Source organism: Melospiza georgiana, chromosome 13, assembly GCF_028018845.1.
Source record: "Melospiza georgiana isolate bMelGeo1 chromosome 13, bMelGeo1.pri, whole genome shotgun sequence".
In the NCBI taxonomy this organism is placed as follows: Eukaryota; Metazoa; Chordata; class Aves; order Passeriformes; family Passerellidae; genus Melospiza; species Melospiza georgiana.
In genome coordinates this window covers 14,680,804-14,708,590 of record NC_080442.1, presented here as the reverse complement: position 1 = coordinate 14,708,590, position 27,787 = coordinate 14,680,804, and the positions used below count along the sequence as shown (strand labels likewise).

General features: G+C 45.3%; 1 protein-coding gene across 1 annotated transcript in view; it reads right to left on the bottom strand.

Moving 5' to 3' along the window:
• Positions 1-8,096: 8,096 nt before the first annotated feature.
• Positions 8,097-27,787, bottom strand: part of SLCO3A1 (solute carrier organic anion transporter family member 3A1) — a 135,714-nt gene continuing 116,023 nt past the window's right edge. Inside the window, 6 exon segments of the mRNA XM_058033618.1 lie at positions 8,097-12,171; positions 16,742-16,806; positions 19,617-19,792; positions 23,933-24,071; positions 24,901-25,099; positions 26,882-27,046. Of these exon segments, the coding sequence (XP_057889601.1) occupies positions 11,792-12,171; positions 16,742-16,806; positions 19,617-19,792; positions 23,933-24,071; positions 24,901-25,099; positions 26,882-27,046 (1,124 nt within the window). The 3' untranslated portion in view covers positions 8,097-11,791.

Below are 27,787 nucleotides of genomic sequence, written 5' to 3'. Positions count from 1 at the left end.
TCTCAAAGTATTTTTCTGGTGGGGTCTGGATTGGAAAAAGGCATCTGTGAAAAGTTCCAGAAGGTTTATGTGCACTTGTGTCTCAAAATAGAACGAAACACTGAATTTCAGACTTTCCACAGAAGTGTAATGTTAAGCAGAAAATATTGCCTGAAGGCAATCAAAACATTTCATTTTGATAAAAGCCCAAATACTCCAATTTATTTTATATGCCGAAAAAAAATTCAAGCTACAGTTTCCCAAAGAAAACTCTAAATGCTCCAATTTCAACAAGATACTGCGAGCTCATCAGCTTTTGTTTGAATGAAATAGCACTGAAACGGAGATATTCCCACAAAAACTCATAATTTGGAGGAAATTACATTTTTTTCCCCCTCACAGGGAATATTCTGACTGGCTGTATGTAGCAGTTGGGTTTTGCATTTTGCCTGCAGAGCCAAAGGCATTTGTGTGGAAGGACATTTGTCACAGGAGTGACAGGAAAACAGAAATTAGATAAACACCCAACTTTGCCCTGCCATGAACATGGGATCTGTCCCTCTCGTCTGGCTGAGAAAGGCTCTTCAAAGAGGGTTTGTGGTTGAGTCACAATTCTAATGTTGTGTTTTATTCTTCCAGCATTCCCCATTTCAGAGCACCAGAATGTTCTCTGCGGTCATACACAGCCTGGGCCCAAAACACAAAACCAAACCAGGTTCTCCCAAACCCTCCAGAGCACTCAGCCAGCTCAGGAGTGCACAGATCATCTAAAGGATGCTTCAGGAGCTGAGCAAAGCTGGTGCAGGGCTAAGAGCTTCTGCCTGGAACACCACAACCTTCTCCACTTGGAGCTCCCCAGGCTTCATCACCAGGCACTGGGGGAATCCACAAAATCAGAGGGTTTTGGGAAAGCTGCAAAAGGCAGGCCTCAGAGGCAGCAGAACTGTGATTAGAGCTAAGCAGCAGCCATGAGATAGGTTAGCAAAAAATTATTTAAAAAGTAGAAAAGCAAGGACAAATAGAACAATGGTCTGTGTATTAACGCTTGTCTAGAACAACTCTCTAAGCTACAGAAAAGTTTATCTGGCAAGATATTAGGACGTTTGAAGCTTAATAATGGAGCTCTGTGCATTGTGTTTTAAAGCTTACAAGCAGGTATTGTATTTGAAATAAGCAAGCATTATTTTAACCAAAGGTACCTGTGCTTATAGTGGTTGGATGGAACTACTGTCAATGTGCTTTTGCTTTGTGTGATTGGTCCAGAAACTTATAAAGTGAGTTGTAACATTAAGTTCTTTGTCCGCTGCCTGGGATGTGAGCTGGTAGCATCTTCCCATTGTCATAACCATGTAATGAGACTGATGCTGAAAAATAAACCAGCTCAAGGCACGTTCCACAGCAGCCCCGTCCCATTTTTGATTTATACACAGACCCCAGCCAGTGATAGGCACTGCCTTAGACCCAGCTCAGGGTGCCTTAGGAGGGGTTCCAGCATCCCTGGGCTGGGCACCACAACATCAAAACTCACCCAAGGAGGAGAAGGATCAGAGAAGGCTGGAAGGGGCAGTAAACTGATGCTGTCGATGTGACCCAACTGTGAGTCCTTTCTAATTAAAGCAGGGCTCACAGCACAGCCACACATGGGCCCTGCTGCTAATTGAGGGAGGGCTGAGCACTGAGTGACACGTTAACCTCCCAGTCTCAAAACATTAACTTTACCAGGTGTAATCTCTTCTAGGTGACATAAAGGTTAATAGTCTGCACCCACAACAGAATTCAGCTCGGTAAATACCCAATTAACCAGATTCTGTTGGAGGCAGCAGCAAAAAGGAAAGGTCCAGGCTGGCTAAAGGCTAGAGGAGGCTCTGGAATGCTGGGTGTGATGTGTGCTGGTGTGTCCACCCACTGTGGGGGACAGAGGACCTGCCAGGAATGGCCAGAGGAGCAAGCAGGAATGCTGTCTTCAAAATGAGCTTGCACAAACCTCAACACTACCAGGAAAAGCAATGAAGTGAAATAAATAAAAAGATTCTTCGCTGTCAACGTTTAACAAAACATTTTTTTCCCCAGACTTCCTCCCTCATTCCTCCTGAACTATTCTCCAAAGCCCCTGTTGTTGGAAAGTGAATTCAAAGCAACTGTGGTTGGATTCAACTCCTGTGCAACAAAATTGGGTTGTTTTTTTTTTGTTGTTTGTTTTCTGACTTATAATCTTTGTTTTGCTCACTGCCTTTCAGAAGAGGGAACTGGAACAGGGGAAGATAAAAAATGGAACAAACAAGGACTAAGTGAATATTCAACTCAGTTGGAATGCAATTGCCTCATTTAGCATAATTTTGTAGAAGCTTCAGGAGAAAACTTTGATACACCAGATTTGAAGCATTTGAAAATAAAGGGTCAAAGAAGTGATTGCTTTTATTCTGACCAGTACAGCAGCTGGAACAGGAGGAAATGTGTGTCACTGAATCCTCAGGAATGTGTCACCCTCTGGGCCTGATCCCACTGATGGAGATGGAGAAGCTTCTGCAGCTGCAGGGGCTCAGGGTGCATGGCAGGGCTCAGGCACTTCACTCAGCTGTTGCTATTTCAGCTAAAAGCTCTTTTTCTTTCCCCCTCCACAGCTGAACTGACACAAAGAGTGTGAGACATATTCATCACCACTGACACATCCAGCATTTTCCTGCTCCAATCATGTTTTCTCTGATCTCTTCCTTGTTTTAGTGTCTTCCAGGTGTTCAAGTTCCTCTGTTATGCAAGAATTTAGGATGCCCTTGTTCTCTCTTTCCTTTCCCCATTCATTTTGCCCTTCACCAAAACCTGCCTCACCTTCTCTGCCACAGTCACTGCTTCACTCTGAAGGCACTGCAGATGCAAAGAATTCACTCCCATTGTAATTTCTAGCAAACCTCCAACCTGAACTCTCAACCCTGCTTTTACTGAGGCTGAGAACCTTCTGGAACAGTCAGAGCACCAGCCCAGCCAGCCAACCTGGGAGAACCAAAGAGATGATCCAGTGAGACAGGACAAGAATGAAAATAGTGTTTTTAATATCATTTACAGCAAACTTACAGTATGTATTTCACATCACATATTTCTAAACTGCTCATCTGGAAAATATAAGCTGCAAAAATACAGAACACAGTACTCAAAATATATCGAGCATGTGGCTTCTCTTTTTTCTTTTATTTTTTTTTTTTTTTTTTTTAAGTCAATTGTACAGTGAAACATTTCCTTTTCCAAACCAGGTTTTGGTTTATTTTGGAAGTCTGAAAAATTACCAGCAGTCAAATTACCAGCAAAGTTCAAAGACCTTTCTGAGGACCACTTTTCCTTGGGCAGGAAAGGAAAACAGGAAGGAAAACAGAAACCCCCAGCCCGAGAAGGGGCAGTGGCATGTGGGCTCATCCAGGTGCTACAGACCATTTGTGGAGATGTTCTGTGCAGGAAGGACAGACCTTCTCTTCTCCAGAACCCACAAATGCTGCTCTGCCCAGGTGACTGTGGAGGACAGCAATGGTTGGAGGGACAAACACCATGGACTGCTCTGGTACAGAGGCAGGTAAACACTCCTCCATGCTGTGCACCCTGCACAGAGCTCCTCTGCAGGTGACAAACTGTGACAAACTGCATGGGGTGGTGTTGTTCTCCAACGAGACAATCAGTGTGGAAGCACTCTCCATGCACTGATGGGAGATTGCACCCACACACCAGCTGCAAACACTTGTCAGAGAAGCCCTGAGCTTCTGAAGCCCAGAGGAACTCCCACCAACAACCCAGTCAAGAGATGCATCATGATTTGGAGGGCACATGGCAGGCCTGCCTCGTGAAAATGTATTATTTTCTTTATTTACACTGTGTAGAAAGAGAATGATGGATAAGGGAGTGAGTTAAGGAACAAAGTAGGTTCCTAATATTCTTACTAGCCAAAACCCCAGGCTCCTCAATCTCTGTCAGAGACACAGAGGAGCCAGCTGGTCAAGAACTTTTTTCCCAATATGCTTTGAATTTTAAGCTCTTGAGTTTGCTCATGTGTAGCTGCCACTGAGGGCTGTCAGGGGTGGGGAATAACCAGGTTACACAGGCAGGGCATGGGCTGCTGGTCAACCTCTGCAGCAGGGAAACAAAGAAAGAGATCAGCCACTGAAACCTGGCTGTTTCTCCACCATGAATGAGGCATGACCAAGCACTGGCTGGGCATCTCTTCTGCCCATGAACCACATCCAGAGCTGCTCTCCTCCTGCCTGTGTAAACTGATTTCAGATGGTGCTCGTGTCTCACCTGCACGGGGCAAAAGGAATTTCAGAACAGCCCTACTGCAACCATGCCCCATCTAATGCCATTTATGTTATTGTTAGCTCCCACAACTCCAAATGCCCCCGTGCCTGGAATGTGATATAAGTACACACAGCAGGGAAAAAAAACCATTTCTGCAGACTGCATTTGACTTGTATCAAAATCCCAACGAACACCACATTTATTGTACTTTATTTACATGGTAGTCACGTGTAATATAATACAATACAGCGTTCCATTTGCAGTGGTAGGCACTATGGGTTTTAAAATGTCACAGCTCTTCCTCTGCTCCATCCCACCCCCTCCTCCCCATGGATGTGAGCTCCCTGTTGTGCGCTGCTCCAGCTTCCCTCTGAACCTGCTCTGGGATGGCTCTTCCCCAAAACCAGGTGAGGGAAGCTGCTCTGGGATGGCTCTTCCCCAAAACCAGGTGAGGGAAGCTGCTTTCATGGGCTAACGTGGAGACTCCAAAGCTTTGGTGGTCACAGAGCACTGGCAGACCTCAGGGGCAGTCATGTGCAGCCTCCTCACCATGCTTTGCACCAGAACACCAAGTGAAGGCAACGTGGGGCTGCAGCTGAGCTGCAGAGCCCTAGCACAGGGAATAGGCCACCCATGGTGATCACAGAGCACCATTTGGTCCTGCTGCAGTAAGACTTTAGGAGGACAGCTGTGAGTCTCCACGAGGGATCATCCTCCTCCTCCTCCTCTGGTCAGGCAGGAAGTGTCACAGGTGAAGAGCAGGGGTCGTTTCTTCCTTTCAAGTTCACAGTTAGAGTTGTGAGGCACCAAAAGCACAGCACTGTTTGCTCTGAGGGGTAAATGCACTGCTGTTTGTGCGATGCCATACTGCAAGAGAAAATGGGTTTGGGGGGCTCAGGTATCCGTGGCAGAGAAAGATGCCTTTTGCTGTCCCACCCATGGGCAATTCACTGGGGAAGAACTAAGACATGCTAGGCTATATGCAACTCTCTTGATGCCCCAGAGGTTTCTGCTTCTGATCCAGGAGCTGTGCAAACATCGCAAATGAAATTTACACCACCTGCTTCACCTCAATACCGATTCGCTGTTGCCTGGGTTCATACCCTTCTGGTGTTTGCTGTCAGCAATTACTCAAATGAGTGCTTTAACCAGTAGAGATACTGAGAATTTCAAGCATCTGTGAGCGAATATTCCTGGGAAGAGGACTGTGAGTTGGAAGCTTTGGCTGTCCTGGAGCATGGTGTGTCCAGCAGCGCTCAGCCTGCTGACACTGAGCAAGGATCCTCTTACTCAATTCCTAATCACAGACTTTTGAACTAAATATTCTTACTGATGAGAAAATTCCAGCTTAGGGAACTCAGGGAGCAGAAATAACCCCTGTGAGTTTTAAGTCCATCCAGAACAAATCCCTGTGTATGGATTACAAGAAAGCTTTTCCAACTTCTCCACACCACAGATGATATGCAGAAATGACCTTCAAAATACAGTGGAGGTCTTTTCTTGGTTTTCTCAGCAATTTACAAGGAAGAAATAAAGGGGAAAATTCATGTATGAAGTTGCTATAAATTATTTGCCAAGTTGCAGCTGACAAGTTTCTTATTGCTTCTTGCCATATGCAGACACCAACTTTGTGCAGAACAAGTCCAGCACCACAAACAGTTCAGGGTAGGACAAAGCTTTTCCCTCTTAGGGTTGGACACCCTGCTCTGCCACACTTAAATCTGAATAAATGGGGGAAAGATCACAAACTTATCCCATCCCAAAGACCCCATCCCTGGGGTCACTCCATTCATCAAAGAAAGAGAGATTGAAGCAAAGCTTTGACAAGCAAAACAACATAAACACTACAAACATCCTCAAGTCCTACTCTAAATGGATTGCTCTGTCCACAAGGCTTCTCCTGAATTCCCTGTGTCCTTTTGGGACTGGGAGATGCTCAGAGCCAAGCAGCCAAGGCAAGCCTGAAGCTGAAGGAAAAGCAGCCCATGTTCACACTCTGCCCCAGGAAACATCAGTATTGCTGCTGGGCAGGCACAGCCTCCCTCTGCTCCCCTGGATTCAGGGAACAGACAATGGCCAAAGATTTCACTTGGCATCACTAGTTAATAAAGAAGTACCTCATGTCTAAGAACTGCTGAAAGGCCATTTTTCAGCAAAGCAATTGTATTAAGACTCAGATTGGCTAGAAATGTCAATGGAATGATAGAGAACATCATTTGCAGCCTGGAGGTTGTAGATTTAGGGGATATAAGCAGAACAAACTGTAACATTTTGAACATATGTAAAACTGAGCGAGACCTGCTGGCATGCCAGGCAAATTTAAATGCCTCTCAGTAATATTTGCATGCCAGGATACCTCTCTGGATACCTTGTACTGACTTGGTAGAGCCAAGCTGTGCTTTGCCACTGGGGGAAGGAAGAACTGTCGCTCAAGAAAAGGAGCTGATGGTCAGTTTGGAAGGAAACACCCACAAACCATGGGTGTGGTGGAGGTAGGGCTGTCCAGGAGCACAGAAGGGTGGATAATCCTTTCAGAGACACTGAGTGGCTCACTTTCCTCCTTTCCTCCTTGGATCAGTCTCAACCATCAGATAAGCATGGCTGAACCTGGCTCACACCACAGGTTCCCACCTTAAACTGCTGCCTATATTCCACCAATTCTAAATTGGCTGCCAACAAAACAGGTGAGGCACAGCAGCAGGGTGGGATGCTGGGAGAGGTGAACCCAGATTTAGTAGGAAAAGCCAGAAGCCCTATTGCAAACCAGAGCAGGTCAGTATTATTGCTTGTAATCAGGGGTGCTCTGCCCTGTGCACAGGAGGCTCGTGAGCTCTGCACATATTAATCAGATCTGGAGAAAGAACAACAACAAACCTGCTGCTGTCTGCAAACACAGTTCACATGAAATTAGGGGGATAGATGAGCACAGCTGCATTTAAAGGCAGAGCAGGAGTAAGTCTGGGAACCCTTGTGAATAAAGAAACAAAGCTGTTATCACATCAGTCCAGTGAAGCATTTGCATGTGTCGTTTATACTGACAATTCCTCACATCACCTGCCAAGAATAAAGCAAGCATCACACCAAGAATGGCAAAGTCTGAAGAAAACACCAAGCCAAGCACACCCAGCTGTGACAAACTCTCATATGGCAGCAACAGCTGTGGCTGGCCTGGGGGCTAAAGCTTCACAGTGCTGGTAGGCTTCAGGTTGTTGTGGGCTGGCTGTGGAGTCAAACTGCTGCTTGTGAGATGGAGTTTCTGTGTCCCAAAACCCCATTTACTGAGAAAAAATGTCAGTCTGTCTGAGACATAAAGGTGAACCTTCAGCACATTGCCTCCACTGCAATGTGATGAACATAAAACTCTGATGGGGATAGGAGGGGGGTTCAAATCACATTCATTCCCTTAATTTTAATTTTTTCTGTTTTGCAAGGCAAAAGAAGTAAATGTATCTCAGCCATTTGGAAATACTCCAATCACTTTCCAAATGTCTGCAGACCATCAGTTCAATTTTGAAGCATTTTGAAGTGTAGCTAAGTCAGATAATGGAAGTTAATTCCTCTCTGCATCTTTCCCTTCTCACCTTCTGAGCAAGGTGAGAGCCAACCACGATGAAGAGCAGCAGCACTGAGGAGTTTAGTGCATCTCAGAGGGGAATGGCAGAGGGAGGTCCCCATTATTGAGCTGAACTGCCAAGAATGGAAGGTTTGTGATATTCAAGTGGTAATTCAAGTGATGGACTTCTCAGTCCCACTCTACATCCAAGATGTGCTGGGTAAAGTCAGAAAAATGGATGATTTCTATAGGTTTTATAGAAATCTATAGATTTCTATAAAAGAATGTTCTGGAAATGCATCACCTTGTTAACAAGGATGCAATGAAAACTATTCCAGTGTCATCTGCACCAATTTTAGATTGGGGTCCCCTTTTGATTCCACTGGGGCCATTCCAGAGTGGCATCTGAGCAAGGGAAAGGAAACCCCAACCTGCAGTCATGCAAGGCAACTGGTCAATCCCAGAGAGACTGCAGAATCTCAAGTAATTTGTTTTTCCAAACATCCCATTCCTTAGCAGACAGCCATGTGGGGAACACAGTGCTTGGAAATGCCAAAAGAACAATTCTGCCGAGACTGAGGCCTCAACAAACCCCTGAATTTCAATGCCCTTGAATATGAAGAAACAATTTCCACCACCGGATCTGGACTACACAGCTCAGAGCATGCCCCTGTTCCTGTTAATGGGTGATTTTCTAACTCCATCCTTGTTTTTTGAGTTTCCTGCATGGTTAAGGCAGTTGCAGGATGGAGGTGAAGTGCTGACAGGTCAAGGCCCAGAACACAGTTTGGGAAAAGGGGGGGATGTCTGACACTCTTCCTTTGTTATTCTATAACAAAAAAAAATTGGGTTGCAGGCAAAAATGGCTTGTGGTTCTGAAATCAGAAAAAAAACCCCAAAATGCCTGCTGGTGTGGATGAAGGGTTTGGTCTGTGTATTTTCTTTCAACTAAAGATCTGTTCTTAAATCTGTACCAAAGCACTGACAGCAAAGCCCTTCACATTGCAGGCATCAGACCTAACCCTGGGGAAAAAAAAAAGAAAAGAGTGGGATGGGGGAAAAGATTTTCAAGAGTTCCATTATCAAAAGAAATAAAAAAACAATCATGCAGGAATTTCAAGTTACAGCTTAAAAATAACATAAGTAACCCCATTCAACTGCATCTCCCACACATACTAAGAGAAGAGATCAAATGAAAAAAGTAAAGAAAAATAAAAATGAAAATGTTATGCGCCCTGGAATCCTGTTTCTATAACTCCGGTCAAGGGAGACTTTTGACTGCAGCAACAAACCACAGCTCGTGAACACTGGGAGTTTGTTTTACATCATATCAATCAGCATGCTATTCTCCTTCACCTTGGACTTTCAGAGGGGAAAATCATGAAATTGTGAAAGGGGTTATGAAATTTCAAGCAATCAGGCTTTTAGAAAGGTTCTATTGTGTGACATTTGTGTTGGAGTCTGAAAGTGTGTGTATAGTATAAAATTATGAGCTAACATTTGGAAAGACAGCAGTCTAAGTAATAAATCTGCAGAATGGAGAGAACTGTACAGAATGATTTCAAAGGCTCGTTCTTGACAATTATATGTATTTTATGAGACAGTTATGCACCCTGTGACTTTTTTGAATTCATTGTTTTATGGATGCAGTTTCTCTATTTTAGCAGATCAGATATACTAAACCAGCATAATGGTCTAAAAAGCATCATTTACTACCCAACATAACAATGGCACTGCATAGCTTAATATTTTTTTTTCCTTAAACTCCTTCATCAATTGAGTGATTCTTAATATGGCTGAAACCCAAGAATTAAATATCTGCAATTACAATATCTGTTGAGTATTTGGCACAACGGAGTTTATTGGATACATCCTTTTCTCCTGCCCTTATTGTTGCTGAATATGTAATTCTGTGCATAAACGGCAAGCACACATATAAATTCAATCAAGTGGAAGCAGTTTGATACTCCACACCCATGTTGGAAAGCTGGATAAGAGAAAAGTCTGCTAAAAATGTGCTGAACATGAGTGACAAGTTATCAACCCTCTGTAATTGTGCCAGCTCTGGGGTGCCCACTGCAGCAATGCACAAGGACTTGGGGAAGATCATCCCCTCTGCCACCTGCATGGGAGTGACGTCCAGCATTTGACTCAACATGCCAGGTTACTCCTCTAAACATCCTCAAGTTCACAACAGCTTCAAAAGTCACATAAAAAAAGGAACTCTTAATTACGATGCTAACCCTTAAAGCACTTCTGACATTTAGTCCATCAGAAACAATTCTGGTTCCTGGGAAAAGAAACCTCATCAAATGCCATCAATTTGCATTGCTTCCCAGCAGGAATGTTTTGGAAAACAAAAATGTGCATACAAAATAAGCCTGACCCCCACGTTTCTTGTAATCAGATGAAAGTTTCCCCATGGTTTTTGCAGGTTTAGGTAGGACTGCACTGCAGGAGCCAAGCCAAATGTGCTCCTGCATGGATGCTTTGTGGGGAGCTGAATGGAAGTTTGAGCTGCTCAGTGCTGGCCAGCCTCTGCTCCCATAACCCAGCCTTCCAGAGGGACTATTGTTTGTACTGTTCCCATGTACAAACAAAATGTGGCATCCAGGAGAGATGATTCCATCTTCCTCACATGGCTCCCACTGAGAGTCAGTGGAATTTCTCAGGTGAAAAAAAAAACACCAGTTGTGAGGGCTGAAGGATTAAGGTCAGTATTCCTCTCATCTTGTACACACACACACACACACGCACACACACACACAGACACACTTTAAAGAAAACATCCACCACACAATTTCTAGATTGCAAATTATATATATATATCTTTAAAAACTGGAGAGAACATCAACAGCCTCTCCACATATATATGTGTTCACTGAGTCACATAGAATATGAAAAAACTATATTATGTAAATCATCATATTATCTATAATTCTCCAACAGACAATTGTTTTTTATAGAGACACAGTGCATTTATTCTCTTCTTTAAAAACATATTATGTGTCTTCATTGGCTTGGTAGCATATTAGAATGAAGGCGTATGGATAAAAAATGCAGAGGATTAAACAAACCCCTTGAGTCACATTATGTTTGGGTGAATTAAACAGGATCCTTTCCCAAACTAGCATAAATAAATCCTCCTCATGGAAAAGTGTCAGCAATTTAAGGGTTAACACATACTCGAAAATAATTCCAAAAAAACCCATCTTATTAGAGGACTACACAGATAAGTATTTGGAACTCATCCCCCTTTAAAAATGACAGCACGTTTGGCAAGTGTGAGCAAACGTCTTGAACTCTACTGGGTTTGAGATCTGAGCCTGGTTATTCACAGACAGCCACAGGAGCTGCAATCTGTGAATAAGCCAGGCCTGGAAGGACTTGGATACCCCTGACAGCATTGCTGGCCACTGGGAAAGTTTCCAGCAGCTTTCAAGGAATTCATCCTGGGCTCGTGGCTGGTGACAGAGTGTGAGTGGTGGAAGGGCTCCAGCACCGCTCCCTCTTTGCCATCGTGGATGCAGCAGGTTGGAGCAGCACCCAGCCTGGCCAGCCCTGCAGGGCCCCACACACCCCATCCCAACTGAGAAAGGACCTATTGCTGTTATCACCTTGCTGTTATCACCCTGCTGTTATCAGCTTGCTGTTATCAGCTTGCTTTCTCTACACCCCGTGCCAAACTCTCGGCGGAACCTCTGCAGGTGCCCTCCTTGGAAGCTCGTGCTGTCACCAAAGGGGCTGGTGCCCAGCCACAAGGGCTCCCTGCTTTCTCCAGCACCCTGCAGGATGTCACAAGTGATCCCATCAAAACACTCTGTTCTCAAGAATCCTGGCTGCGTCTGGCTTTGAGAAAAAGACAAAAGTTTCCTGTGTTGCCGTTGCTGTTTTGCAGTTGTTTCTTCTTCCGTTCGTGCTCTCTCCTTGTTTTTATTAAAAAGGACCCTTGTATTATTAATATAGTTCACTCCTCCACAGTCACTATAAAACAGACTCCATATTTTCACACCACTCATGATCTTCAAGGTTATAGATAAATTTTGTCCTATGTGGTTGATTTTGGGGCACCGAGTCCCGCCCCAGATTGTCTAGGGTGAGAGTAGAGGCAAAAAACTCACTAGTGCTGAGACCACCTTCGTGGTTCTTGATGTATCTTTTATAGTTTTTCCTCAAGCACTGCCAGGTGGTTGTGTACAGGATGAATGCAAAGGACTTGAGGGCGATGGCAATGCTGACATACAGGTATCTGTAGACCACGTTGTCATACAGTGCACAGGCTCCTTGCTCCCCACAGAACGTGCTCCAGAACAGACACGTGGAGTCAATCCCGGCCCCGAAGATCAGAGGAGGTGGGATAAAACCTGCCAAAATAAGAGAGACAAGTCATGCTTCCATAAAGAGAGAGGACGTGACTGCAGTGAGTGGAAAGAGGGTACTTTATCAAGGCTAACAGTCCCAGCTGCAGCCTGTGATTTTAATTTTTGAAGTTCTAAATCAACCTGAATGAAGTTTGTGGATGAGCCTTTAGCTTGGACTTAACATCTGTGGAAGAGACGTTATATCCTGCTGATAGCAACATGCAGCAAGAATCTTATTCAAGTCTGAGTGGCTTTTATTAAGCTTCTTGTTTGCCTAATGAGACTAAGTGGAGGGATAAATGAAAGAGGAGGAGGACAGCCTTGCAGCTCACCATCTCGAAACTTGCAATTCTGCACTTTAGAGTGTTGCCCTGAAGGATCTCATAGCATTCCAGGTTCAGCACCTAAAATCAGCCTCAGCATTGAGATCCCGTTTTGGACTGTACCCTGATATCAAAACATAGCAAAAGGTTTTCTCTGGATCAAAGGAAAAGAAACAATAGCCCATAATAGATGTCAAAGATGCCATCAGAAAAGAAGGGAAAATTTCAGAGTGCCATTAAATGAAATATCACAGCAGGATTCTCCCACAGCCACTGCAGCTAACTACTGATGAGTGTTTCTCAATCATGGTTTGCAGAAGAGCTGCAATCTTCAAGCAAAGTAATCACTCCAATCTCATTTAACTAATAAAAGAAATGTTTTTCTTGTCTCCTTTCCCTCATCCTGCAGGGACACTGCAGCAACCCCCCATTTCCCATTAGCCTGATGGTGATTAGGACATCCACGCTCCAGCTCTGCGCTCCCCAGCCAGCCTGTGCAACACTGGGAAGAAAATGTGAACATTCTACATAATGCAACCATTTCTCTACCTTCTGCTGTATTTATGGGCAGAGGCTAGAAGCAGAAAAACCCCGAAAAAAGCCCTGATGGATGAAGTCACTGCTGTGGGTTAAGGCAGTGAGCAAAGAGAGCTTTGCATCTACTGAAATCCAACAGCAGGCAGGCACAACACCCTCCTGACAGTATCAATGCATCCGTAGGTGCTCTGATGCCTGAGACTCTATAAATACCTGTGACAGCAGACACAAGGAGTGCAGTTTTTAGACAGGAAAGTGTTTAATCTTGGATCTAGTTTCATCATTAACCTGGATTTCCAGGCTTAAAAAAGCTACCTTCCTTCAGCTTGTCACGAGCAAAGTAGTGACATTCATGACATGTATCCTAAGACTACAAATAAATTGGTTGTCTTCACTGTTCTCTGTGGTAACTGAGATCTCTTTATTTTATTTTCTTGATGACTGGAGCTCTGCAGATTTTGTTTGATCTTCCTTATATGTTGGTAAATGCAGGAATTAAGAGAGGTTATATGGGCTTTTGGTTCTCATTTGAACCAGTCATTAATAGCACAAATGTAGTAAGTAAAACCAGATGATAAAAAGGCAAGACAATCTGTTTGTTAGAAATACTCGTTCCAGTCATCATATCTAAAAACCTATCTATGTTCTGGAAAAAATATCAGCACCAGCTCTGTGTTCATCATTTCAATGACTGGAAAATCCAGGCTGGGCTGGTTCTGCTTCTAAGTTCAAAGACACTTTTTTAGTTGAAACCTGTGAACAACCACACACTCAACCTGGATTTTAAAAATTCAGCTGGGCTCCTGCCACAAAGAAGCAAGAGGCTCTGCTGCTGACTGCAGTTTGTGTGCCCAGTGCTGCTGGATGGCACCTCAGGGGTAATATCCAGATCTGGCAGCAACTGAGGAGCCACATTCTTTCTGTAATAACAGAAAATAACATGTGCATCATAATTTTGAGGTGAGTCCCTGCTTGTTAACATGCTGAGAGATGCTGACACAAAGCTTTGGAGATGTGCAGACTGAGCTTCAGGGAGAGCTGCCATCCCCACCTGCTGGCTCCAGGCTGGTGTCCACCACAATTTGGCCTGGAAAGTGCTCCTTGTAAAACCTGAAGAAGGATCTGTTTCCCTTGAACTCCAAAGCTACTCTCATGTGAATGCAGTCATGTGGAAAAACCTTTAGCAAACAGTGAGTATTTCAGGTTGTTTTGAGCAGAAGAGAGGATGAGAGACACACAGGAGCAAGTTTGGTGCTCAGAACCCCTGAGACAAGGGGGCTGAGCAGTTGCACTGCACACCAGAAACTCCTTCTGAGAGTGAAACACTGTAGGGTTTTGTCATGTTAGAGTAAGAGGCAAACAACATAAGCTTGGAGGGAAAAAATCTAAGGAAGTGCCCTGGTAAGCAGAGGCTCTTCTAGGATGCATGGTGAACACCACCCAGAAAAAATGCATCCAGGATCTTAAAGGTCTGAAATTCTTTGCCATTCCAGACAAATCCATTCCGAACCTTTGGCTCCAATGGCACTGCTTTACTCTCTTCTCTGGGAAACTGCAGTAATGTTTTTATATGAAGACACTGTTAGGCTGCCCTCTCACAGCAGATTCCTATGAAATGAGACAATATATGCAGGAGGATACCGGGAGAATTCAGTCATGTTTCATGTTATTACAGTGAATATTAAAGAGAGTCAATCATGTACTACCTCTTACTGCAAAGTGTTGCAAAAATTTCTGCTCTCTCTATATATTTATATATATTTCACAGCAGAAACTGTAGGGCTGCATAAAAAAAAGGTGCTTCTGTCTTACTGAAATCTATTAGCTAGGATTGCACCTTCGGGTCTCATACCTCCTGCATTTAATTCTCTCCTTTGGTGTAAGAAGCAGCTATTATCGCTGTCTTCTTAAGTCAAAGCTTAAAGGTGAACTGAAAAGCTTTTAAAATAAATCAGTAAAGCTATTCTCAAACCTCAGGTTGATAGAGGCACAATTTGGATACCCTTGCTCATACTGAAAAGTATCTTTCTCTTCATTTTCCGTGCGTTCCAGCTACATTGCTGATATGCTTCAGGATGTATTGTCTTATTTCATGGGAATCCCTTAGTGACAGAGCAACATATAAAGATTTGGATTTAAATTCTCACTATGGCTTCTTTACTGGAATGAAAAAAAAGAAATCTGTTCAACTTAAGTATACATGTCTGAGCCTGGTTTTAGAGGAATTCAGGATGCTGCTATCTCAGGAGGCTTCTCTCTTTTGAAAGGAAAAATGAAAAGCTAAAAATCTCCCCCCTCTAAGTATTTTTCATTTGGAAACAACAGCCCACAGCTGTCTTCCTTGCACACTTGTCTGCTGAGACTCCACATTCAGCCAGTCACAGCTGAAGTCAGGCCAAAACCCACGAGCAGCGCCATCAGCTAAAGAGAATGCTGTGTTTGCAAGGCTTGAACCAGAGCTGACCTGGGTCATCCCAGAAACTTCCCTTTGAGTTATCTGAGCTCTGGGCATGTTAACTTGAGGGAGCTTTTTGTATGGCTGCAGTTACTTCACCAAAACCAATGGACATCTAATCGGCTTAATTGTAAACTGGCCTGGGAGCACAATTTCCTGTTCAGCTTATGGGGATTAAGGTGTTAAAACAATAAGTAAAAAAATGAAGTCACTTATTCAAAGTGATGTCTGGTACTGCTGGATTTTCAATCCTGTACTTCCCAGTGTCTTGCTGCAGCCTAAAAAATGGCACTTTAGTCCCCAGCTCATTCCTTTGGGACCAAGGGAGCCATGCAGGGAAGGTGCTCTCTGTGCCCTGCTAAAAAAATAAATTCCACTCCCAACATGCAGAAACCCTGGGCATGAGATGGTCCCACACAACAATGGATCAGAGGATTTTGCCCTGAACCACTGAAACTAAAGAGCTGAAATAGAAGAGCTTTAAAATAGGAGCCACCTCTTCCAGAGGGGAAAAAAAACCCAGCCAGAAACAAGCAGCAGCCTGGTATGTTCCCTTTAATTCATACATGAGGAGAACATACTGGGGCAGAGGAGGAGCCATAAGCATTTTAATGGGATATTAACTCACAGGAGGAAACAAGGACTCAGCTTCTCTCATTTTCCTGGTTTCATTTCTGAGGCACCCAAAGGAAGGGGCAAACTCACCATGTAGCACAGGTCTTGTCCCTCAAAGGAGGGTGAAAATCCATATCCCTCTCCTTCAGCAATATGCAGTGCAGCAGTAATTCTGCAAGCTGCTGACATGTTATTAACAGCTACAGAAGAGAAACTGGTTGTGTGGGACCATGGGAGAAACAGCCATTTCTCACCCAACACTGCATTTTCTTCCATTAGCACCACACAAATGGCAGGAAAAGTGCTTCAGGAGCCTCGGTGTGACATCCCTCATGGAGAGGGACCCCAGTGTGCCAGACCCCTCTCACGACACGGGGAGAAATTGTTCTGGAAAAAAATATCAGCACAACACAAATGGCAGGAAAAGTGCTTCAGGAACCTTGGTTGACATCCCTCATGGAGAGGGCTTGGACACCTGTGTGCCAGACCCCTCTCACGACAAGGACAGCACTACAGAGTAGAAATCAGAGACTAGAAATCAACTTCTGCAACAGAGTAGAAACCAACTTCTGCATGTTAAAAATGGAGTGTTCCAAGAAGGAACAAAGGGTGGGAGAGAAGGACACACAACTTTTGTACCTACCAAGCAACCGGAGCAGCAGGAAAAGCACCCCCAGAGCGTAAGACTTGAGTTCAGGGCTCACAGTCCTGCAGGGAGGAGGGAGAGAGAAATCAATTCCTGTTGTTCTGCTTTGATTAACACACCCTGTGGCCATTCTGTGCTGTCAGCCAGGATGCCACCAGCACCTCTTCAAAAAGTCATTAGTGGAGCTTTTCTTCTGCCTTCTCCTGAACTGCCTACAGCCCCAAAAGTAATTGCATTGGTGATAGGCTCAGGAATTAGCCAAGTCATTAATAACAACAGCTAATGTTGACATCGGATGTTTATAAGCTTCCCATCAAATTTTCAAGGCTGCAGATGTTGAGGACTGGAGGGAGAGAAAACTTTTGGTTCTGAAACTCCCCAGACTACTGGGAACAAGAGAGGGAGGGAGAAGGGTGGACCAAAAGGTTCAGTCAGCTTGGTGATTCAGAGAGGAAGTGCTCAACACCAGTTTTCATGCAGTTTGCAGTGCTTTCTGCTATGAACACAACCACTGCTGCATTAAGAGTTATCCTTCAAAGGTGCTTTAAAAAAACACTCATGGCAGGGGTGGTTCTCTGTATAAATACACTGGAGGAGCACCAGCCAAAAACTGATAAAACAGAACCAGTTTTTAAGACAGCTTTTAAGTTAGGAGAAGATCCTTCTGATCATCTGCCCTCCTCTCACACATTCATGGGCCATGTAATATCACACCATGACTTCTGTGTGAAGCCTGTGACCTAGGGATGAATTTCAGCAGTTTCCAGGCAGACCCTCACACTTTATATCCAAAGCCTTTATGCCAGGAATTATATGACCTTGGAAAAATGTTCCAATGGTTAATGGGTTGGCTCAAATAGGATTCTGTAGTTGGGTGAGAAATGAAGGAAACAGAGCATTAAAAGTTTGTTTTAATGAAAAAATAGATTATCACATGGAATATTCACAGTGGGCTTTTAACTGGTGGTGGTATCCTTCCATCCACTTTTCTATATTTAAGACCAAAGTCAATCCCCATACCTTAGGCTGGAGTAAGAATTGCCACTTGGAGACATCTCCTTTTCTCACTGACTACAGCAGTGACCAAATGACTTGCTAAGACAAGACATTTAATTTGTAGACACTGAGTCCATTTTTAAATAACCATGGGAGCTGCCAGTGTCACTTGTCACTGCTCTGGACACCAAGGACACATTCATATGCCACAACTTTCTTTAAGTAATGGAAGATGGCAGTTGCAAGAGAGCATGAGGTGCTACCTGGCTCAGAGCTCTCTGCTGTACATTTGGTACATTTTGTCAGCTATCGGTGATTCTGAGTGAAGTTACAAATCTGGATGTGTGAATTGTTTATTTCCTACAGCTCCGAACTGAGTATGTTTCATCTTCCCTTTGCTTTTCTTATTCCCTGGTATTCTTCTTCCTGGCTTATCTCATTTGAAGGCAACACTAAGATGTCTCCATGTTGTATCCTAAAGGTGCTGGCAGCTTCCTTGAACAAAGAACTCTTCAAACTCTAAATTGCTTTTGTCACAATATTTATCATGAGGAAATTTGATTTCCCTTTAGCTACCGGAGATGCAAAGAGAGAAATGAACTAGTAGGTGGAATATCTCATTTTGTATCCTGCAGGGAGACATGCCCTCACAGAGCTGTTCTGTCCAAAATCCACTCAAGAGTGTGTTTCTAATACAGACCTTATTGATTGAATTTTATTGGAATTTTCCAGGCAGCAGAATGGATCTGCTATTTATGCCTCTGGTTATTAGTCTCAGTAAGTGACAGATTGGACAGCTAAGTAATTTTGGATAAATGTGTGCTTAGATATCTATGTATATCATAAGGTGAAGTGTTTCATATGTCTGGAAATAACACAAGGTCAGTTATTTGAATAAGCTACTTTTGCCCACCTATTCACATTGGCTTAACTCAGACATGTCCTTCAGACTTCCAAGTTCCTTATGTTCTTGGACTTGGTCCAGGGTGAGAGAAGTTAAACTCCAGTCAGGGAGGTACTCACCAAAGCTAGCTTTAAATTTTTCTGTGGTTTCTGTGGTGTCCAGATGATCTCAAAAGGTGAGCCTAAGCCTCTCTCTAAGTCATTACATGCTGAGAACATGGGGTGGCAATTCTGCCCCTCTCCCAATGCAGCTGTAACCTTCTTACTAGCTGGATTGGAAACTGCACATCTGTATTTCCATGTTAGTCCCAGAAGAACAACCCTGCCACCATTCTCTGCAACATGCCTGCAGGAATCTTGTCCTTTTGGGGGCCCAGTCCCACCTCACTCTCTCCACCAAAGGAGAGCTTGAGTAGTTTCTGTTTTCTCTCCAGCAGCTCCATACTGCAGGCCCTGAACTGGGGCCATGCCTGGCTAAACCAGGCACTAACAAGTGAAAAAAAAATAGCTTAGAGAGAAAATGGCTTGAATGGAGGTTCAGTTCAAAGTCACGGGTCTGGGGACAGTGAGCTTGGTGTAAAAGGCAGAGGCCAGGAGCTCTGTGGGACCCTCAGCTCCTCCCTGTGCCCTAGGGTCCCTCCAGCCATGATCCCATGCCAAGAGCAGCGCCATCTGATGAGGATGGTGACTGATGGCCCAACTTGGTGATAATGACTGATGCCCACCTGATGAAGATGGTGACCAAAGTACCACCTGATGAGGATGATGAGTGATGGCCCACCTGATGAGGATGATAACCAAAGCCCCACCTGATGAGGATGGTGAATGAAGCCCCACATGATGAGGAAGGTGACCAAAGCCCCACCTGATGAAGATGATGACAAAAGCCTCACCTGATGAGGATGATGACCAAAGCCCTGATGAGGATGATGACCAAAGCCTCACCTGATGAGGATGATGACCAAAGCCTCACCTGATGAGGATGATGACGGACGGTGTCTGCGCCATGGCCCCGATCATGCTGCAGACACACATCACACACAGGAATGTCAGGAAGGCCTCTTCACACCCAGGGCTGGGGCACTTGCCAGGAACCACGGTGGCGTTTTCGGGAGGGACCGAGGTGAGGCACGAGCAGCCACTGAGGTTCTGCAGAGGAGCACAAGGAGTCAGGAGAGGGGAGAGCTCTGATCCCAGCACTGCCCTTTGTAACAGGGCTTGTCAGCAGCAATACCTAATCCTCTAATGGTCAATTAAATAACTCCTAAGTGCTTGTTGGAGGGGGATTTGGAAAGAGTTTCAGGAGCATCAGAGCTGATGCATGCTGCCAGCAAGGGAAAGCTGTCCCTTGGCTTGTTTCTTTTCTTCTGCTCCTTTCAAGTCTCTCCCATAAATGTCACGGTGACAGAATTATTACCCAGTTCTACCTCTTTGGAGGAGAATAAAGAAACAATCTGTGTCTCTGTGACAAGGAAGATTCCCCCCATTATGGTTCTAATTACTTTCTTATTTACCTCCGTCCTCTTGGCTGCTGCAATTAAACTGGAGCACATTAAATGCAGGTATATCTGCAGCCCTGCTCTCAGCTGCAGGTTTGGGGACTGCTTGCAGCACCTCAAACCCTGGGCAGGAGCCACCCACGATGGGTGCTGCAGCTCACCCAGAGCTGAACCACCACAGCCTGGCAGCAGGGAGGCTGCTGGACCTCAGTGCACTCCAGGGCTAATAAATGACATCTGGTTCAGAGGGATTTGTGTTGCGCTAAAAGCTCAAGTCAAGCAAGATAAACTTTATCAATATGTGATCAGAAGGAGGGTGGAATGACTGCATTTTGCTTTGATCTCTCCAGCAAGTGCAGGATGTGAAAAGAAGCTTTGTTTGCCAGTCACAGATTTAAGGATTTTTTTTTTCCCCCTTATTTTCCAACTCGCCCTCCTGAATTTCTGAGTGGGGGATGTCAGTGCAATTAAGGCACACAATACTACCAAGAAATCCCTTAACGAACACAGAAAGAAACAGTCATTAATGATTCATGGCTTGTCTTCACAGGCCCGCTGGGTTTGCAGTCACATGTCTGGATGAGGAGCAACGTCATAAAATATAACATATTGAAAAGCAGCTCAATCTCCTCCCCTTCTCCCCTACCATGTGCAAGCAGAAATTCCTTTGCTTTCCTGCCAAAGGGGTCCCCTTAGGACCATACAAAAGCACACTTTGTGGTTCACTGCCTCCAAAGATAAGGATCAGCAGGGATACCACTCCAACCTTTCTGACACCAATCTCTTTCTCCTGCACAGGAGTCAAATCATTTTTTTTCCAATTAACTGCACAGAGGACAAGAGAGACTGTGGTGCAGCACTCTAGGAGAGCTGGAGCAGACATGCAGGTGCCTTTCTGCTGGCAAGCAGTAATTAAAATAACAAATTCCTGTGCTGTGAGTTAGAAGCTGACACCCGAAGGCTCCAGAATGGTGACAATTAGCACCACTGAGGTGGTGTTTGCACAGACAACGGGAATTTTTAGCTCCTGGCTCTTACTGCAGTGCATTGCCAGCCACCAGCATGGACAAGGCCCTGTGGATCAAACTCCATGTAAGTCTGGAAAACTATATACCTGCACTGAATAACCCTTGGGCAAAATTCCCATCACAGCAAACATGCAGAATTGGGTATTTATTTCCCTTGGGATCTCTTCAAGGGACAGAAAGTACCTGTTTTGGGCAGTGATGGGGCACACTGTCCTCCCACTGGTGCAATTTTTTTACAAAGCACAAGGCAGATTCTACCTTCACTGCCTGAAAATTTGCCCCTCAATCTGCTTTTTTGACCACTTTGCTTCAAGGTGCTGGCCCGAAGCAGTGTGAGTGGTTTGTAGCAACCACCTCAGCTTGCTTAGCACTGCACCTCATCCTTACCTGGCAGATCTTTGATCTTTTATTACTGACACAGTATGCAACTCACAGACATCAAACAGGGAAACATCAAAGATGGAGTTATGACTTTGTCCTGTGGAGAGGAAATTTTTTGCTACCAGTGCCAAACTTCTGTAGATCTCCTTGTCTGCAACCCCACTGCATCCAACCACTTGTTATCAGAACCTTCTGCTGCCCACCAACCTCCACACCCAGATTTATGTGCACATAGATGCAGAGTTTACACCTTTAACAGCATCCTGACTTTGCTGTGATTATCCATGCAAATTACCCATGTTTTTAATTACTCATTTTTTAAGCTCTGGCTTTGACAGGGAAGGGACAGGCTGGTATCTCAATGTGAGGTGCCAGCACAGTAACTCCAGGCTGGAATTCATGTGTCTCCAGCCAAAATGCTGAGAGAGTCAGTGGCATCAAACAAACAGGATGCACAACCCAACGTGTAGTATGCAAGGGTCACTCCCAGGAATGGCTGGAAAGAAAAGTCCTTGGGGTGCCAGAGCTCTGCCTACCAGCACTGATATTCCTATGGCTTTTTGGACAAATGCACCTCTGAAATCAGCTCAGTAAGAGAGAAGGAGTGAAAAAGATAGAAATACCTGAGCTACACATTGCTTTTAGAAATTGTTCACAGAGGAAAAGTGAAGAGAAGCAGTCAGAAAGGTAAAATGTAGTAAAGTTAAATAAAGCATTCAGAGAATTTTATGTCCCAGTAAAAAGCAACCCTTGCCTCATCACAAGCACATAACATTCACAAGACCCTCCAGACAGGTCATTACCTGGATTATGGGTTTAAAACTTGGTTTGGCAATTTGGCTTTGCCTCAAGGCCATTGCATGGCCAAACTGGTCCATAATTCTTGATAATGCCCTTCCCAGCAGGTGCTATTGCTTCACCAATTTGTGTTCAAAATGTTACTGCAAAAAACCCCCACAAAACAAAGAGATGAGAAGAACCCCAAGGATGACAACAAAAAGGCAAAATGAGAAGGAGTGAGTAAGAGAGAGCATGAGGGAGAGTGAGTTTTTTGCTGAGAGGCTTGTTCTTGCAGAGCACAAGGTCAGGCAGCTGCAGACTGAAGGGGCAGAGCTGAATTTTCATTACCATGCTCCTTCCAGAGGAGCCAGAGCTTTGCCCTGCACTGCACAGATCTCTGCCATGCTCCAGCCACACACCACCACCAGCTGAACACCTGCTGAAGGCTTGGTGAGCTGGTGAGACACGATTCTGTGTGCCTGAAACAAGCTGGTTTCCTCTTAAAATCGTCCTGCTGCCATCTCAGGTGTTGGCTTATTGGGGGGAGGAGGAGGAGGAGGAAGAAGAGGGCAGGGAGGTAACACCTTCACATTGATGTGGATCCTTGTAGGGCTGCTGAAAGCTCAAAGCTGTGGTGTGTCAAAGGGATGCCTGGTATCTCCTCAGAGAGAAAGGATGAAGCCTTGGGGGGATAATTGCACATGGTGAGCACTGATGTGTAGGCACAAACAGTGCCTGTGACCAGGCTGACCTCCCACAGACTCCACACAGCCTCAGGCAGTGAGCAAGGATGCAGGAATCCCACCAGTCCCCACCCACAGGAGCACTCATTTTTAGTGTAACCCAGAAGACATTAACATTTCAGCAGCAAAAAATGAAAAAGCTGGTTTTTAAGATATTGTTAAAAATTCCCCACATCTCCTTTATACTGAGATAGTTTGGTCTTTATGACTTTTCTAAGGGAAAAAAACTCTTAGAGAGAACTGAAAAATACAGAATGTCTTTGGATGGAAACTCTGCTCCCCTGACAACTGCTCTTGCTGCTGCCTCAGAGCAAAGCAAGGAAAGAGAAATAAGCAAGCAGAGTTAAAGGAAAGCTTAAACAAGGGTGAATAAAACCAGCAACTGCTCACCACTGTCTAGGAACCAGATTGAGGGAAAGAGCAAGAGGAAAAAGACTGAAAGGGTTGGGCAGGGCAAACATGGGCAGGTGGAGAAGAGGGGAGATGAGGAATAACAGGATAAAAGAGGAGCAGGTTCCTCAGCTCTCCCTTCTGGGCTAGGGATCTCCTGCAGAGGATGTGTTCTGCCATATGCAGATCTCTCATTACGTTCCTTGCTTCCCTGCTGAGGAGGAAAACCAGGGCGGGGGGTTGTGAGATCCCATCCTGCTCCAACGAGTGACCCTGCACAGAGTGGGCATTTATGGAACAGAGTGAACAACAACAGGGGCTCAGCCCCACCAGAACTGAGAGCTCAGCTTTTGGGGGTGCAGCCACTGGCTGTGGGTGAGCTACCCCACCAGACACGCAGGAACCTCATCCACTTGAGCTCCCAGAACTGTTCCTACAGGTGAGAGGTCCCCAGGAAAGGCCACTCACCGTGCTGCTGCAGCCAGCAAAGCAGGCAGATAAGTATGTGACCCCGTCTGCCCCACACACTGGAGTGAAGGAATCAGTTTGGCATTCACAGTTGTTATTGCACGGGGAATATGGGTCCAGAGATGAGGTTGGAGTTGAGCTGTAAGACAAAGAGAGAAAGAAATTAGTGGTATCAGCCACACTGTTGCCTCACAAAGATGCCTTTGAGGGGGATAGTTAAGGCACACACATTTAAAAAAGCAGTGGCCAGGCTAGCTGGGTTCCAGCTCTAAGAAATCCAGGCTACAGCCTCTCCTTGGAGACTGAAATGTCATGGCCACTATCTCCCCTGCAAGAGAGAATCTAATGCAAGTCTTGGCTGCCCTGTTACCTCAACAAGAAGCCTCAAGGAAACACTGAGAGATGCTGTGGAGATTGCTCTGTGCTTTTCTGCAAGGAGCTGACAGGCTGATGTTGTCATCTAAAGAGCTGCCACTGCATACAGGAGCACTCAGGATGAAAATACCACATAACTCTCTCCAAGGCCTGTGAGTGCAGGACAAAACAGGGTTATGTGGGCCTCACTTCTCACATTAAAATGGGCCTGCAGCCAAAAACACTCTCTCTTCACCATATCTGTATTTCCAGGCATCTAAAACCTAGTTCAACAAATTCCCCTCAGGCACTGAAATCAATGTACAGAGCAGTGCATGTCCCTTACTGCCAGGACAAACCAGACCCAATGCTACAGAGGTGCCTGTGGGTACAGACTCAGGTCTGGCGCCTTTGGATTCAGTTTGACTGAATTTCAGATTTTAGTTGTCATCTGCAGGTGCTCAGGTCTCTCAGTGGTGAGTGGCATGGAAACATGCCAGACTAGGAGCCCACACCACACTCTGTGCTTGCTCTGTGGCTGTCTGCACTGCCTGTTGAGGATGCTAACATGGATTTATGCTGGTAGAGCTCCCTGAAACTCTCTGTCCACTCACTTGTTTCCATAGGGAACAGTAACCCCTGCCACAGGTCCTGTGTCACAGCCCAGGAACAGGAAGGACACGTAGCAAGCTGTGGACACCAGGTTCACCAGCATGGCCATCCTGATGGCTCCCAGAGCAGACAGGCTGAGCTTCTTCACCAGGAGGCCACCCAGGAATATGCCCAGACATGCACACGGGATTGCTGTCATCCCTGCAAGAGGAAAAAGCAGTTAGCAAGGCCAAGAACTCTCCAGCAGCCAGAGCTGTGCACTGGCATGAGGAAACCTTGCAATGCCCAACTGCTGGAGTAGCACCAAGCTGGGGCTGCCCAAAAAAAGGAACAGATGCAAACAGGCATGCTGCCTTGCATGGAGGAACCAGGACCTTCTGCCAGTTCTCATCCAGGCTGGAGGCAATGCCAGGCTTGCTGAGCTTGGCCCAGCCTGACCTAAGCAGCAGCAAATAAAGTCAGGAATTTTCTGAGGTGTCTGGAGGCTTTGGATGAGCCCTGCTGGTGCAGCTCACAGGAGTGTGATCTTCAGAGACTAGGCAGGAGCAGCATTTGAAAATACGAAATCTCCCTAAAAGAATTTTCTTTAACTGTGAAATGCAAAATCACTGCCAGAAGTGACTCCCTTTCCAGCACAGACAGAAATTACCACACTATGCTTGTTTTGGATTGCTTTTATCCCTTTGCTGCCAGTTACACTGCAGATCTCACTGCCTGAACTGTGCTTAGGAGAGAATCCCAGTCCTGGCATTCCTAGACTCTCTTAAACACCATGTGAGAAATCTGATTACAACTTTGTTTAAACAAGTTGCTGTGAGAAACATGGAGGTATCTGAGTCTCCTTTCCCCCTGTCAGGTCAGGAGCAGGATGTGCTCTGGCTCACGGGTGATCTCCTCTTTGCTTTTTCCCTTCTCCCACTGCGTCAAGAGTGAAGTTACTTTCCTTTGCCAAGCCTTTAATTTTCAGGAAAGATGGAATTGCCTAACAACTTTGAGACCTCTGGCCTTCTGTCAAATCATATTAAAATTCACTAGCAAATTCCTGGGTTGCGGGGGGAGGCAAGGCTGACTGCAGGGGATTGTTTCTTTTGGAAATCCAGGCCAAAACCAGAAGACATCAATGAGTTTAACAGGGAAATAAACAACTGTCAGGAGAGCAGCTTGCAAACTCCTTGTTAGTGATATGAAGATCCACCCATTTCCTGATGTCCCATTTTTGACAGATCACTGCCAGCTGCCCATCTGGCAGGCTGTGGCCACAGATCATCCAAGATCAACTTGCAGATATCTTAATTGGGTGCTGCTGAGAGGAGGGCTGTCATAAACAAATGGCTGGGCCTGCCTGGGATGAGCAGCAGCAGCAAATAAATGAATATTCTGCCACCAGTGTCCTGACAGGGAACAAATGAACACTGAGGAATGTAGAATGTGAAATCACAGCAGCATGGCATGGTCAGAGAGAAGGGACATTTGAAAGACGACCAAGCTGCACTAACTCAGGTACTTGAAGTGCTCATTGCAATCTTGTCATTTCCAGGCCAAGGGGAAAGCTGTAGTGACTAACAGGAGACACTGGGCTTCCTAACCAGACTGAGATGGGCTGCAGAACTGTGGGGCACCGGAACCATGAGACAAGCAAGACAGAACCAGAGATACCCATGAACCAAGACAACCATGAGACAGTGCAGTCTTGGGCAACCAGACAGCCCATTTCTGCTGCTTCCAAGGCTCTCACAGACTCTCCCATCCTGGCTGTCCCATACAGCCTCCCAGGGGAAGTGATGGCAGCAGGATGCAGTGGAGAAAGGATGCTGGAGGCCTGCTTTGGGCCCTGCAGCCATAGTACAGCTGAAGGCCAACGCTTCCACTCACAGACACATCTCAAACACGTCACTTTTTGGGCAGCCTAACCAGCAGCAGTTACCAGCCACACTGAACACTCCTAAATCCCTTCGGAGGTTCGGTGTCCCCGTGGTTACTCACCCAGGAGCTGGTTGGCAGAGGAGGTGGTGAGGTTGAACTGCTGCTCCAGGTACTTGCCCAGGAAGGCGGCGAAGCCGGCCACCACGGCGATCTCCATGCAGGCTGCCAGGATGATGCAGGTGAACACGGGGTTGGACAGCAGGTGCTTGGTCACTTTGGGGATCACTGCAAGAGAGGAAAAATGGAGAGGGATGTGGAGTTTTCGTCACCAATTGTGGTGACACACAGGGGTCCCAGGACGGGGGAAGAGACGAGAATGTTGACTCCATGTTTCAGAAGACTGATTTATTATTTTATGATATATATATTATATTGAAACTATACTAAAAGAATAGAAGAAAGGATTTAATCAGAAAGCTTGCAAGGAATAGAAGGGAAAATGGAATGATAACAAAATCTGGTGACTCTCAGAGAGTTCGAGACATCTGGACTGTGATTGGCCATTAATTAGAAACAACCAACATGGACCAATCAAAGATCCACCTGTTGCATTCTACAGCAGCAGATAATGATAGTTTTTCTTTCCCTCAGCTTCTCAGGAGAAAAAATCCTAGCAAAATGATTTTTCATAAAATATGTCTGTGACAGAGGTGTTTTTGTGTAGACTTGAGGTGCTGGAGGTGCCTCTCTCCTCTTCTGTAGGGTACACTCATTTCACATCAGGAGTAATTTCCTGTTCTGCACAGACAAGCTGCTTGAAATGTGGGAACGCCAGAACAAAGTGAAACACCCAAACAGTGCCACTTAAAGATTCAAGAACCAAGAGGTGCAAAAAGAAATAATCAGTGATTATTTACTCTTATAGAAAACTGGAAGAATGAGAAAAATTTCCAACATTGCTTCCTGTTTTCCCCATAGGGAAGTCAATCAAAACTGGGTGTGCTCTTTCTTCCCCTTCTCCTTTCT